At 35.6% G+C, this 15,102-nt stretch overlaps 1 protein-coding gene across 1 annotated transcript in view; it reads left to right on the top strand.

Moving 5' to 3' along the window:
* The window catches only part of Dnah14 (dynein axonemal heavy chain 14), a gene marked incomplete at its 5' end in the record, with an annotated part of 341,751 nt that overhangs the window by 90,563 nt on the left and 236,086 nt on the right, over nt 1–15,102 (top strand). The window contains 4 exons of the mRNA XM_048809786.1: nt 4,147–4,492; nt 4,971–5,336; nt 8,422–8,612; nt 12,188–12,439. Coding sequence (XP_048665743.1) covers nt 4,147–4,492; nt 4,971–5,336; nt 8,422–8,612; nt 12,188–12,439 — 1,155 coding nt within the window. The remainder of the gene's footprint in view (nt 1–4,146; nt 4,493–4,970; nt 5,337–8,421; nt 8,613–12,187; nt 12,440–15,102) is intronic.

The raw sequence follows: 15,102 nt of genomic DNA, 5'->3' as shown, positions 1-15,102 counted from the left end.
TGAATTTGATTCTGTTGGAGTACTGATGCTACTGCTCTGTGTGCTGTCTGTTCTTCTCTCTCTCTCTCTCTCTCTCTCTCTCTCTCTCTCTCTCTCTCCCTCCCTCCCTCCCTCCCCTCTCTCCCTCCCTCCCCCTTTCTCTCTTTCTTTCCATGTCCCAGTTTGGGGATACTATTCATTAAATAAGATTTCTACCCTTTTATTTTTCTCTTTCTTGTCCCTTTATGGCTCACAAAGTTGCTATTTTGATTATCCCATAAGTCTTGCAGTACTCCTTCATTTATTTTTATTATTTAATCTCTTTGTCTTATGACTGTATTTTCAAGTAACTTGTCTTTGAGTTCACAGTCCTTCTGTTTTATTAGTTTTAATTATATTTTCAGCTCTAGCAATTCTTTTTTTAATATATTTATTTTATTTGTTTATTTATTTATTTTTATGTGGTGCTAAGGATCAAACCCAGTACCTCACCAGTATGAGGCAAGAGCTCAACCACAGAGCTACAGTCCCAACCCTCATTCTGATCAATTATTGTATTTATTTTGGGTGTTGTTTGCATTTCATTGAGAGGTTTCTCTGTTGTTGTTTTTCTTTTTTTCTTTCTTTCTTTATTTTTTTTGAAGTTCACTGAGTTTTCTTAAAATATGTATCTTGAAGAATTTTTAATCAGGCAGTTTATTCCTCTCCATTTTCTTAAGGCCAAAGCTGTTTTATTTTGTCCTTTTGGTGATATCATGTTTCTTTTTTTCTTAATCCTTTTGGCAATGGATTGGTATCTGCACTTTTGAAGACATGATTTTGCAAACTGACTTTGTCTGGATCAATTCTTCACCAGTCAGCTAGTTCAGAGATTCTGGACAGGCTTTCTGGCATGATCCATGGGCAAGCTTGCTGCTGCCACACTAAGGCTGGCTTGACTGGTGCCTGAGTCAGCAAGGACTTAGAGCCTGAATCCAATCGAGGGAATTTGTTGATTTGGTCTCCTGGAGTGGGTCTGGAGCTTGTTACTTCCAAGGATTGACTTAAAACCTGTGACCATTTGACACCAAGGCAAACCTGGGACTGTTGTGTATAGGCCTGATACTGAGGGCTGTGTGGGGCCAAAGGGTACTGAAGTCAAACCAGTAGTAGTAGAGACCAGAGATCAAGTCTGCACCATAAGCCTGAAATCTAGGACTGTGAGGTCTGGTCTGGCATCAAGGTGGATCTAGAGGTTCCGTTCCTGGTTAGTTTAGGAATCTGGGGGTATTGAGGTTTGGATATGAAGTATCCCCCCACCAAAAGCTCCTGTATTAATGCAGGATATGAAGTGATTAGATTATGATAGCTATTGTTATGGGCTGACTTGAAAATTAGCCCAGACTTACTCCATTTTGTTCAGACACCTCACCCTATGTGAAATTGGTCCTCCTTCTACATGAGCCCGCTCACATAGAAGCTGACACCTCTACCATCACCCACTTGCACCCTGACCACTATATCCTTGAACTATGGAACTAATGCAAGCTTGTTTTTCTAAAAATGTGCTTCTGATAATATGTAGTTTTTCACTTTATGAAATGTATCTTGTGATTATAATTGCCTCTTCTGTCCCCCCTTCTTTGTGGTTTTAGTCCTTATAAGCTGGTTCCCACCCCCAATCATGGTTGAGGATTGTAGAACTGCTTGCTCTCTGTGCTTTTGACCCCAGCCAGAATAAATCCTTTGTATTTTGCTTCAAAAAGACCTGAAGTTTTATTTGGGACTTTGGAATAGTGTTTCAAAACAATAACCTGTTCAGTGAATTAATTCAATTAATAGATTAATAATTTAAATGGATTAACAGAGTGGTAACTGTAGAGAAGTGGGGTGTGGCTGGAGGAACTAGGCCACTGAAGGCATGCCTTTGGGGTTTATATTTTGTCCTGGTGCCTTGCTCACTCTCTGATTCCTGTCTGCCATGAGGTGAGGAGCTTTCCTACACATTGCCCTTCTACCATGATTTTCTGCCTCAGATGAGACCCCAAGCAATGTATTTGACTTATCATAGACAAAGACCTCTGAAACCCAAATAAACTTTTCCTCTTCTAGGTTGTTCAGGTCATGTATTTGGTTCACAGTGACATGAAGCAGACTAACATAGGGGGCCTGCCTGGTGTTGGATTTTAATATGATGGGCTCAGTATTGGAATCCAAGGCAAAGTCCTGTATTCATTTCCCTCCATTTTCTTCAAGTGGACAATAGGTCTCTCTGGGCTGTGCTGCTTGGGGTTGGGGAAATGATATGCAGATAATATAAGACTATGCTCTCTACCCTCTTTAATGTGTCTACACCTAGGTATCTTGATATCATACCTTGTTTCCTTAGCACTTGTGAAGATATTTTCACATATGGATATTTGTTCAGACTGACCTTTCTTCAAGGCTATGATCACTAAAGAGTCCTATTCTCCATCTTCCTCCCTGTTATTATCAGCAAAATTCTCATAAATAGTTTCTGGCAAATGGGGACAGTATGAATCAAATCTCTATATTTAGAAGAGGCATGATTTTTTTGGTCCAAGAAATTTGCTTCTGAGCTTCTCCTCACCTAAACTAGTTCTGAAAGTTCTGTTTATTCATCTTCTCTCTGGCTTCTGCATGCCCTCATGTGTATTTTTGGATGTTTTTGGTATCTTCCTTTTATTCCTTCTATTCTTCATTTAATAAGAGTTTATATCATAAATTAATTTGATCAGGTGTTTATTAACTGCATCTGAGAGATAATTTTGTAGATGTTCTCCTTTAATAATTTCTTTTTCAAAATTTATTTATTTTAATTTTGAGACAGTGTCTCGCTAAGTTGCTAAGGCTGGCCTCAAACTTGCAATTCTCCTGCCTCAGCCTCCCAAATCAAAGGGGTTAGAGCCATGCACCACAAACTCTCAGCTTTTAATCTTTTAATGTGAGGAATCATATTAATTGGCTTTCTAAGATTAGTTTCACATCCAAATTGAAGATTTTGCTTGCAAGTGTGTGCATACAAATAAATGTTATTTTGTAATATTTTTGCATTTATAAGGAAAACGTATCCACGATTTTCTTTTACCAGTCATTATTGATGTACTTTCTATGTTGCAGACACTATTATAAGCCCATTATTAAATTATCTTATTTGATACTCAGGATTACAAATGAGGACACCAACATTCCTAAAGTAAAACTATTTTGCTTAGATTCATACTGTTAGTAAATACTAAGGCTGAGAATCAAGCACATCTCTCTGAATATAAAGCCTATTTATATAAACTCTATGATAAAAGAGACACACACATAGCAAAACTCCAATGGGTATTAACAATGGTTATCATTGTGTGATGAAATAATAGATAACTTTCTAATTTATGAACTTTCTTATATTGCAAGTTTTACATGCAATTTTTATGATGAAATAGAATAGTCACATAAAAGCAATACAAGCCTGTGAAGAATGAAAACTGAACTGACTTTGATTCCAAAATTATGTAAAATCATACATAAGTATTCATCAAGAGTCCTCAAAACAATGAAAAAATGATAATCTGAGAACAGAGATATAATTACTTCAAAAATCGCATGGAATGAAATACTTCTGAAAAGAGTGTAGATCTGATACATATAATGGATATAATTATGATAGAAATAATACAATAGGGAATTAGATTGGGATTTAAATCATAGTTCTGTAACTTGCCATATTTCTAACCTTAGTCTAATTATTCCCATTGAGACTCATTTGTTTCCAGTATAAACTAGAGAAAATAAGACTAATTAATTAGCAAACACACTATCTTAATAAATCAGGTACCTACAGAATCTAGAACACAAATGTTCAATACTCTTTACTATTTACATTGCTTTTATTTCTTGAAAACAGTTATTCACAGTAGTTCTTTCATTATGTGTGAGTAGCATTTATTTTCATGTGAGAATGCCTTCTTTTTACATATGTTCAAATGCCTTCTTTCAACAATAAAAGGACTTAACATGTTAATGCCCTAAGATTTAAATAACACTTAGAATTATGTGTTATTTAATTGTTTTCATTGTTTTCTGAAATAGAAGTCAGAGAAATAGAAAAGAGTAGTTAGTCTTCAAAATTGGTGAAAAATTATTGCATAATTATAATTAACATGTTGATGACTTCAGATCATAGAATCCGCACTGCGACAGCTGGAATCCAAGCCCACTGAAGTAGAAGAATTTGTGGAACACTTCACTTTTTTGGAAGCGATTTCATCCAAAATTTTTCAATTAGAAGATGAGTACTTCACAATTAATCAGTTGTATTCTGTTGTGAGACATTACCATTTATATATTTCAGAAGAGCAAATTGCCATATATAAAATTCTTTTTGGCAAGTTTCGTCAACTAAAAACAACTATAAAGTTAAATAAAACAAACAGGGAGGCTGCCATAACAAAATTCAGGGAAAAATTGGAAGCAAATATTGCTGGTCTACGAGTGGACGTTAGTAATTTAAAAGCCAACGTAAGTTTTTTGTTTTTTCTCACCAAAAACTTGATCTTCCCTTACTATGCATATAGATATTTGCTTTCTGTGGTATCATAACTAAAAAATTTTAATCCAGTATTCTTAACCTGGGATTCACAGTATGTTAGTAATATGTGAACTCCAATGGGAAATAAAATTATATCTCTATTTTCAGTAACCTCTAACTGGAATTTAGCATTTTCTTCATCTATGAATGAATGTAGGCAACCATCAGCAGCAGAGCTGCTAACTTACCAGAGGCTTCAAGAGTCCCAAAGGAACCTTTAGCATAAAAAAAAAAAAGGCTAAACCCCCTGAAACCTTTTTAGGTCTTTGCCTGAGCCTAATGTAATGATAGTTCCAACTTCACTTATCATGTTAGATCTTGGATTATATACTAATGTAATTGTCAGCAAAATGTGTAATTTCTGAATGTTTTGGTTTCTGAGAATGTCTGACTATTGTTGTTTTTTAGATAGGAACTCCTGTTCTGTTTTTTATTGGTACTGGAGTGCAAACAGCAATGGAAATGATTCGGACTTTCTCAGAGGAAGCTGCAAGTTTGGTTAACAAAATTAAAACCTACTCAAGCTATCAGGATCATTTTGATGATCACCAATATCATATGCATTCTCTTAATATGGAAGAAATTACAAATATTGTGCTCTCAGAAATCTCTGACATTGAATGTGACTTAAGTTTGAGGAAAATGTTATGGGAAGCACAAGACGAATGGGGAAAGTACTTTTGGGAATGGAAGAAGTGTTCTCTTCAAAGTATTGATGTAGAATTAGTACAGAGAATTGTTACAAAATTGCTGAATATAATCATTGTACTAGAAAAAGGTAAAAATGTGTTTCTCAAATTTTCTCACTCACCTAGGATTACATAAAATATGGCCTCTGGGCAATGTAATCATTGTCTTTGGTTGACCATTATGGCTAGAGGAACAATATAGTAGTTTAGATAGGAATTATTTGCTGAAACAAGAGATTAAAGCTTTGCCAATAAAAATAAGAAGAAGTAATAACAAATTTTGTTTCCTTTAAAAGTTGATACTGCATGAAAATCCAGGGAACCAGTAGAGTAGAGGAAAGGAGCTAGGTGGAGAGAAGAAGAGAGAAAAGGGGAAAATACTGGAGAATAATATTGGACAAAAAATACATTGTTATATTGTGTACATATATGAATTTGCAACAATGAACCCCACCATTATGTATAATTATAATGCACCAATAAGAACATTAAAGAATTTTTTAATAAAGTAAACAAAAGTCAATTCTGTGGTAGAACTCCAGACACTTGACTCAGATTCTAACTCTTGCTAGAGTATTTGTCCAGAGGTATTTTAATGATAGAAGCCCACCTTCAGAATCTTTACCCAAATTCTATACTATGCCTATGGTATCTTTTGGGAAGTGTGGGAAACAACTAAAAAAGTCATTCTGAGAGGTTTCCCTGGTGCTAATCATCAAATTTGAAATTTTGCCAATGGAGAGAGACTTTTTCCGAGAGGATTCTATAAGATCATATCCTTTCCAGGAGGAAAGTTTTGTTTCACCTAGCCAAGAGATTGTTTTGTTTTTGTTAGACTCCTAGCTTATCACTCAGCAAAACCAACAAAAAAAACCCTGAACAAACAATACAAAATTTTATTTTGCTTATCCCTAAACTATAGAAGAAATAAAGCTATCACAAATTTTTTAGAAAAAAGAAAAACTAGCTGCACATCAGTCTCACTGCTTTAAAATAATACTCATTGTATGCATTCTCAATGTTTTGCTATGTACATGTCTCAGAGAACAATATATGAATTAACAAGTAGACAACACATTCCTATAGCCATAGTTTCACAGATATAATCTTGTTTGCCAAAGTTGAAAATGGCAAAATCTAAAGTTTGCTTGTTCTTTCTCTCTCTCCTTTTTATTTTTATTTATTTAGTCATACATGACAGTAAAATCAATTATGATATAATTATACAAGCATAGAATATACCTTATTCTAATTAGTGGGTGTGCATGATGGTGGAATTCATTTCAGTATTTTCACATATGTACACAGGAAAATTATTCACTCTACTGTCTTTTTTTTTTCTGGGTACCAGGGATTGAACCCAGGGTCCTTACCCACTGAACCACATGCCCAGCCCTTTTCATATTTTATTTAAAGATTAGGTCTTGCTGAGTTGCTTAAGACCTCACTAAGTTGCTGACGCTGGCTTTGCATTCACTATCTTCCTGTCTCAGCCTCCCAAGCTGCTAGGATTACAGACATGTGTCACCACACCTAGTTCTACTGCCTTTTCTATTCCTATCCCCCTCCCTTCCCTTCATTCCATTTGTCTAATCTACCAAACTTCTCTTTTCCCTCACCCTTTATTGTGGTTTTAGCTTCTACATATAAGCAAAAAACATTTGACCTTTGGATTTGGGGGACTGGCTTATTTCACTTAGCATGATAGTCTCCAGATCTATCCATTTACTGGAAAATGCCATAATTTCATTTTTCTTTATGGCTGTGTGTGTGTGTGTGTGTGTTGTGTGTGTGTGTATAATGTGATGTGTGTATTTCTATTTCACATTTTCTTTTTTCAATATTTAATTTTTAGTTATAGTTGGATATAATACTTTTATTTCACTTATAAATAAGTGAAGATCAAACCCAGGGTCTCACACATGCAAGTCGAGCGCTCTACTGCTGAACCACAACCCCAGCCCATGTATATCACATTTTCTTTATCCATTTATCCATTGAGGGGCACTTAGGTTGGTTCCATAGCATAGCTATTGTGAATTGAGCTTCTATAAACATTGATGTGACTGTGTCACTGTTGTATGCTGATTTTAAGTCTTTTGGATATATATACTAAGGAGTAGGATAACTGGGTCAAATGCTGGTTCCATCCCAATTTTTTTGAGGAATCTCCATACTGCTTTCTATAGTGGTTGCATCAATTTGCAGTATCACCAGCCCTGTATGAGTGTACCTTTTCCTCCACATCCTCACCAACATTTATTTTAAGTTGTATTCTTGATAACTGTCATTTTGACTGGAGTGAGGTGGAATCTCATTGTAGTTTTAATTTGCATTTCTCTAATTGCTAGATATGTTGAACATGAACTAAACAGACACTTCTCAGAGGAAGAAATACAAAAGTTGTCAAATATAAAATTCTTCTCTTGATCTCCTATTTAACCAGGTCTTGTAAAACATTTTACTATTCAGTGTAGGTTTATAGAAGAAGCTCCATCTGTACAAATTTGTTTTTTAAGATTATTGGTATAGTTTTAGTTTTTCAGGGTCCCCAACTTGGGCTGTTTCTCTATTGCCTCTCCATTTCTTTTATATGTTGAGTAAAAGGTTATAAGAGATGAACCTTCAACTGCTTAGGCTTTGAGTTCTGTACCTCAGTTGTTTTCAAGGACCAACCAATGATGACATATGAACAAGTCATCACCTACATTTAAGTGTTAAAATATTTTCTTTGTGAAATAATAGAAATGGTGGATTTTTTTTCCCCCTCAGCGTTTTTTCTTTATTTAGAAAAATTTCAAAGTCCCCAAACCTGTGACAGACTTCTGAATGTCCATTTTTGTTCCATCTGTATATCTATCTTGTCAGTAAAAATTTGGGAAATCCTGTGGTAGTGGGCATCCTTCTTATCACATTTCCAAGGTAAGTTGGCTCTGAGAGTCTTAGGTTTTAGTTACTATTCTTGACAACCATTTCTCTTTATTTTAATCCACAGTTGATTCATATGGAAGGGTAATGTTAAAGGCCATTATCTTATATTATAATGCAGACACAAAACTGATAGAGTAGTATTACATAACATTAGCAAATCTTAAAGGGAAAATTTTATTTTTTAAATTCATTTGGTTAAAAATGAACATATTGAAGCCTACCGATTTTTATTGTTATTTATAGGTTTACCTAAAAATGATTTGTTAACACATCTTAAGCAATCAGTGACAGATTTTAAACAACATCTACCAATCATCACAGCATTGGGAAACCCCTGTCTCAAGCAGAAGCACTGGGAGGCTCTCCAGGAGATTATTGGAAAGTCAATTAACCTAGATAAAAACTGTACTGTGGAGAATCTTCTAAGCCTCAAGGTAAATATAGTTGGAAAGCAATAGAATGAAATCCTAGAGCAGCCAATTGTAAGTAGGCAAGTAAATCTATAAGGGATTGGAATTAGAAAAGATAAAAGTATATAACATGTCTGGGAAAATAGTAGATAATATATGATAGGATCTTATGTAAAATTGGAAGTAGTGGGTAAGCTACTCATTTATGCTGTTGTCATCTAGACGATTAGAAAATAGTAATACTGGTTTTCATATGTGACAAATTCAATAATTTAACAATGCTACTTCTTATAGAACAGAAATTTATACATTTATAGGGACCGAAAAATCAAAAGTACTGCATCTGATTTTATATAAAATGTAAGTATATCAAGAGTATTAGGATGGCTACCAACAATTTGATATTATATCTGAAATGTCTAGTTAGCAATAACTTGATTTACCATAAAAATTATGATTTTTTTCCAGTTTTTTTGGAGGTAAAAAGTTTTCTATTTTCCTTACTAAGTTATAATATGCTTCTTTTATGTTTAAAGTATACATACTATAATCAAAACCAGCATTGCGTCTATAATTCTATTGCACAGAAGAACATGGGGAATATTTTAAGGAATTTAAAAAGAAGAATTTTTAAAGATAACTTTGACTTTTAAAATTAGTTTATATTTCCAGTCCTAATCTAAACCTCTCTCCTGAATTCCAGACTTGTATATCCAATTTTCTATTGACTTCTCTAAGAGATATCTCAAAATTAACCTCTCGTAAATTTTACTTTTGATTCTCCATCTCCCCAATTCGACTTTTCCTCGGTCAGCATTCCCATCCCAGCTAATGGCAGCTCCATTCTTCCAACTACTTACACCAAAAATTATGAAGTAATTATTAAATCTTCTCTTGCTCTTCTACTCTGCTTCCTATCTGAATCTATCATACTTTCTTATTGCTCTAGCCTCCTAAACAATCTATATGCCAAAGATAAATTCAGTCAGATATCTAGATAATTGCAGAACATTCAGGGTCAATGCCAACAGGGGAATCCTCAGGCCACCATGCTGAAAATCAAGCACAATTTCATTGACAGTTTCATTTTTCAAAGGCTTGGATTAATGGAACTGTAACTGGGCAAGTTAAGTTGAGGGTAAGAATTTATAAAACTGAGAGAAGCAGCAAAAATAAAATTAGGCTAGACAAAGATAGGAGCAGAAGGAGGCTTACATGGGATTGGTGGCCTATAATATCCCAGAGGGCTCCAGTGAGCTATCCTCACCTTTCTAACTTGAATGGTTAGCTTCAAAGGGATATCCCTTGCAGTCTGGGGAGGGTCCAAATTAGTTGAACAGGACATCTTAACAAAAAAGAACATATTTTCAACCCTAAAGTACTGTGTAGCCAGGCACTAAAGGAACTCTTCTTCTTAAAGTGAACTATAATAATAGAGGGAATGAAGTGGCCATCAGCAGGCAACCTCAACTGATCTCTGAGAGTTCCTGGATGGTTTGGGTCATCCTGTGGAAATTGAACAATTTATCAAATATCTATAGGTGCATAGATGGTCAGGGTTTGGCCTAGAAACTCATCCCTAATTTTTTAAAACCTGAGTTTCTTGGGGTTGACCCAGAGATAATAATCATGCAGCCAAACTTTCTAGGATAGGTCCTAATCCTGTCAATATCATGATATCATATGACAACCATTCTGTCCAAGATGTCATACAAGCTCTGAGAAGCCAATCACATGAAAACATGTCATAAAGTTAAGAGAAAGAGGTCAATGGTTTACATAAATGAACATTATCTCTTTATGGTTAATCATTTCCACTTTAGAAAGCTTTGTGTTTTATAATAGAGCTAGATGGTGCCACAACATGCAACTATGTTATTCAGAGTCACTCTAGGTGAACTTGGGTTGGGACGAAATAACTACACAAAGACAGAGAAAATAACTTTTCCTTGGGATTCTTCAGAGATGGCTCCTCTACTCTAGCTCCCACAAGGGAGGCAGAAAAAAGAGGAGGAAGATGCTCTGAAGTCCCTTTTTATTGAGGGGAAGACACTCAAGAAAGTTCCACCCTAATGAGAGAGGTCAGGTTTCAAGGGATTGAGTCTAGCTTCATGATGTCTTATGGTCAGCAGATTGACATCTTTGAAGGCCACACCCATCTCAGGTACTGTGTGGGTATCATAGGCAGAGCAAGCGAAAAGGACACATATGTCGCCAGCCCAAACAGAGAGGCAACATCAGTCCAGTCCACAAATATACTCATGCTCATAGTTCACACACATACAGCCCATGGCTGGTTCACCACAAGATGGTTCATTATAAGCATTAAGATTCATCTGAAACTTCTCAGATACTTATAATAGGAAAACAAAACTATTTGTCAATCAGTTTCCAAACTATTGACTATAAAGACTTAACAGTGTTAGATTCACTTGGTTGAAATTTTGCCTTACATGATCAATATCTGGATTTAGTTTTGAATAATCTCAGAGTGTTAGTCACAAAGTCCTTTCTTGGGGCTGGGGTTGTGGCTCAGTAGTATTGTGCTCGCCTAGCATGCATGAGGCACTGGTTTCGATCCTCAGCACCACATAAAAATAAAGACAATAAAGTCCATCAACAACTAAAAATATATTTTTTAAAAAATCCTTTCTTTCTGATAGTCCCATGGCTTTTTATCTGTCTTTGGCTGAATAATGTATGTTAAAAAGTAAGCCTCTTTCCCAAAACTGTTTGTTAAGACCATAAGCAGTCAGCTGATTTCACCATCCTTACCCCATCTTTGGCAGGTTTATAAGAAATTATGAAAACTAGTCATGCCTGCCCATACACCCTGCTGAGCTGCATGATCAAAACATAGAGATTAGATATCATTCTTCAGTCCCATGAAGGTGACACATGGGAATAGTGGTAGATTCTGTTGATATTTGTTGATTAATTGTATATCATCTTCTGAGAAGCATCTGTTCAGTTCCTTGGACCATTTATTGATTGGGTTACTTGGGGTTTTTTGTGTGTTAAGGTTCTTGAATTCTTTATATATCCTAGAGATTAGTGCTCTATCTGATGTGCATGTGGTAAAAATTTGCTCCTCAAAAAAATCAATCATTATAAACTATACAAAACATTATAAATACATACATGAATAACAAAAGTATATTTCATACACGCAACACATACTTTGTCATTTACATCTCAATATTTATTGAGGTTAATAAAAATGTAAACTACTAAAGCAGTAATGATAGGAATCTTTTATATAATTTTCTTTAAAATAAAACCCAAAAGTATATGCATAAAAAAGAATGCCATCTGCACATACATAATAGGTATATATTATTACATTGACTACAATAAGAAAAATAATTAATTTTCACTAAGAATGAAGAATGTGAAATAGTTAGAATAATTAAAAACTGAAAAGCACTATATCATTCAGATTTTGCCATTAAATCTCAAGTTAAGATATAAACTTAACTGGAATCAGTTCTTCAATTCTTCTGATGAACCTTTTAAAACATATATTTAGATCGTCCATGTTAAATGTTTCAGGAATTGTTTGCTCCACCTAATATTAAATAATAATATGTTCATTTCAGATATTTCAGTATGAAAACAAAATAAATGAAATATCAAACTCAGCAACTAATGAAGCTGCTCTTGAAAAAATGCTATTCGAGATTATCAATCTTTGGAACACTACTCCTTTACGTGTAGTTCTTCATCACACAGAGAAGTACTCTATCCTAATAATTTCATCTAATTTCATAGATGATATATTTGCTCAGTTAGAAGAATCTCAAATCTTACTTGCAACAATTAAAGGATCTCCCTATCTCGAACCCATTAAGGTAAATTTTATGGCAAAGATAAAATGTTTTTATTCTCTACAGTTTCTCACTTTAATTTTTCCATCCTACAGTTTTGCACTTGCTTTTAAATTACATAAGTCTTTCTTATGCTTAAATAGAAGTGAGAATGAATATTTAATAGTTTGAATACTAAAAGTATTTTTTGGGGAACAGTAATTATTCATGAGGAAGTGTCAGAATGTTTAATTGGGACAGAAAAGATAAATTTAGATCATATAAAAATATGACCCTACAAGCCATGACTTTTTACCAGCGGTGTTCAGTATATCCTGATAATTCTTCAGTGAGTAGCCACACATAAATATCTAAAAAATCACTTTAAAACTTCAAGAAAATCAATAAGATGTGATAATATAAATATTTAATAATAAAATTAAGATAATAGATCATATATATGTACATAAATCTATATAAATATATTGACATATAGAGTTTCAGAGAATGTATACACTGAACAAATAGAAATCACATTATTCAGAAATACACAAATGTTTAGAGAAAGTGTCAGTTAGGTGGGCCTTAGAGAGAAAACTCAATGAATTACAAAGAAGGGATAAGTCAAATAGCTTACATGGTCTATTAATGTGGAACAACAAAAAAAATGAGCCACAGAAAAATAGCAAAACAACAACAAACAAAAAAAAGAAAAATATACAGAAAAATTTAAAAATAAAAATAACCACCTGGATGAGTATGGTGGCACCCCTGTGTAATCTTAAGTATTTGAAGATGAAGGCAAGAGAAACATGAGTTTGAGGTCAAGATGGAAAACAGCAAAACTTTGTCTTAAAAAAAAATCTGAATATGCAAGAAATGTAATCCAATTTTTTTTCAACTTAGAAATAAGCAACAAGGAGAAAATTACATATTAAGCCTTGTGACAATTGAAAAGAGCCCTTTGAAAATGAATATTTAGAGCATTAAATGCCTTAATTAAAAAGTAAAAATAAAGTTAATAAATGATAAATTAGACACATTTGAGAAGCTGGAAATTCAAATAATTCCTTGAAAAATAGAAATTATTAAAGCTCAATCAAGAAGAAATAGATATCTAGGTGTGGTGGCACGTGCCTGAAATCCCAGTGGCTTTGGAGGCTGAGATAGGAGGGTCACAATTTCAAAGGCAACCTCAGCAACTTAGTGAGGCCCTAAGCAACTTAGTGAGAACCTGTCTCTAAATAAAATATTAAAAAGGACTGGGGATGTGGCTTAGTAGTTAAGTGCCCCCTGGGTTTAATTCCCAGGAAAGATAGAAAGAAAGAAAGAAAGAGAGAGAGGGGAGGGGGGGAAGATGGCGGCGAATGGAGTGCATCACCCCCGTGTACCGCGTCACTGCGCGGGTGAATAACGAGTTAGAATGGCCAAAAGCTATCTTGTTAGAAATTTCCAGCAAAACTGGGGTGCACTGAAACCTAGAGGAAGGATTTCCATCACCCGAGGATCGGTTACTGGGGCTCAACCGCGAGTGAACTGTCTGCCCGGAGATTCAAGCTGCTTGTTCAGTGGCCCGCCCCGCTGCTAGAGACTGCGGCACGCAAGGAAACGGCGTGCCTAGAAACGGTGTGCTAGCAACGCAGAGAAACGGTGCTGCAGATTCTGTGGGCTCCTGCCGGCTGTGCCCTCACTGTGCTCTGGGCTGAGTTCTGGGTTTGAGACGGGGGAAGGAAGCGGTCCAGTTCTGTCCTCCACACCGGACAGCTCACCGAGGAAGCCAGCGGCCACCATCTTAGAGAGCTGACGTCACCATCGCCAGTTTTCGACAGATTGCAGCTCATTCAGCGATGGAACAGGTGTGTGTCATTTAGACCATCTCCCATATAGCGGGGAAATCGCATAAAATCTCTCCCAGGCTTTCCGGGGGCGTGATTAACAGAGTGAGCGTGAATAGAGGCGTGGGGAAAGGTAAAGGCACCTGACCTCCAACTCCCCCCTCCCACCAGCGGCGAAAACAAAACCTGTCTTGCCAGCTCTCGGAGGAGGGGCTAGCGGAGGGAATCAAAACAATAAGGAGCTGGTTCCCAAAATCCGCGCTCCACATCCAGGAAACTGCAGGTCCAGAGTGTAGCTTGAACTGCCAAGAGGTATCACACTGGGAAAGACCTGGCTGGCAGGAGAAGCCAGGGGACTAGAGACCAGGAATAAACCTAAGCTAACAGGTTTTGAGAGACACGGGGGGGGGGGGCTGTAGGCGGGAGCGGCCTCACACGGATTGTTTCCTACGAGCCGGAAGGCAAAATCTTGGCCTGAAAGGCACAGCACCATCTCCTGGAAGTGAAGAAAAGTAGAAGCCTAACAGTGCCCCTTTTTTTTTTGAATTTTAATTTTTTAATTTTAATTTTTTTTCTTTTTTATAATTATATTATTATTTTTTAATTGTAATTTTTATTTTACTGCATTTTATTATTATTTTTATTATCATTTATTTTTCTTTTCTATTCTTTTCTCTTTCTATCCTCTCTCCCTCTCTCTCTTGGTTTGCTTCCTTACCTTTAACCCATCTTTCCTCTTAAGCATGACCACCCAGATTATGTACAACTTACTAAATGCAAATAGATGAATACTACGAATCGGTCTATAGTCCGCCTAAGCCCTTAACTACCCCCAAGTACTCCTGTCTATTCTCTTGTTAATATCCGCCTGCA

The sequence above is a fragment of the Marmota marmota genome, unplaced genomic scaffold (genome assembly GCF_001458135.2).
Source record: "Marmota marmota marmota unplaced genomic scaffold, marMar, whole genome shotgun sequence".
Classification (NCBI taxonomy): Eukaryota; Metazoa; Chordata; class Mammalia; order Rodentia; family Sciuridae; genus Marmota; species Marmota marmota.
Note: the sequence above shows the minus strand (reverse complement) of the source record. Positions and strands in the feature narration are given on the sequence as shown.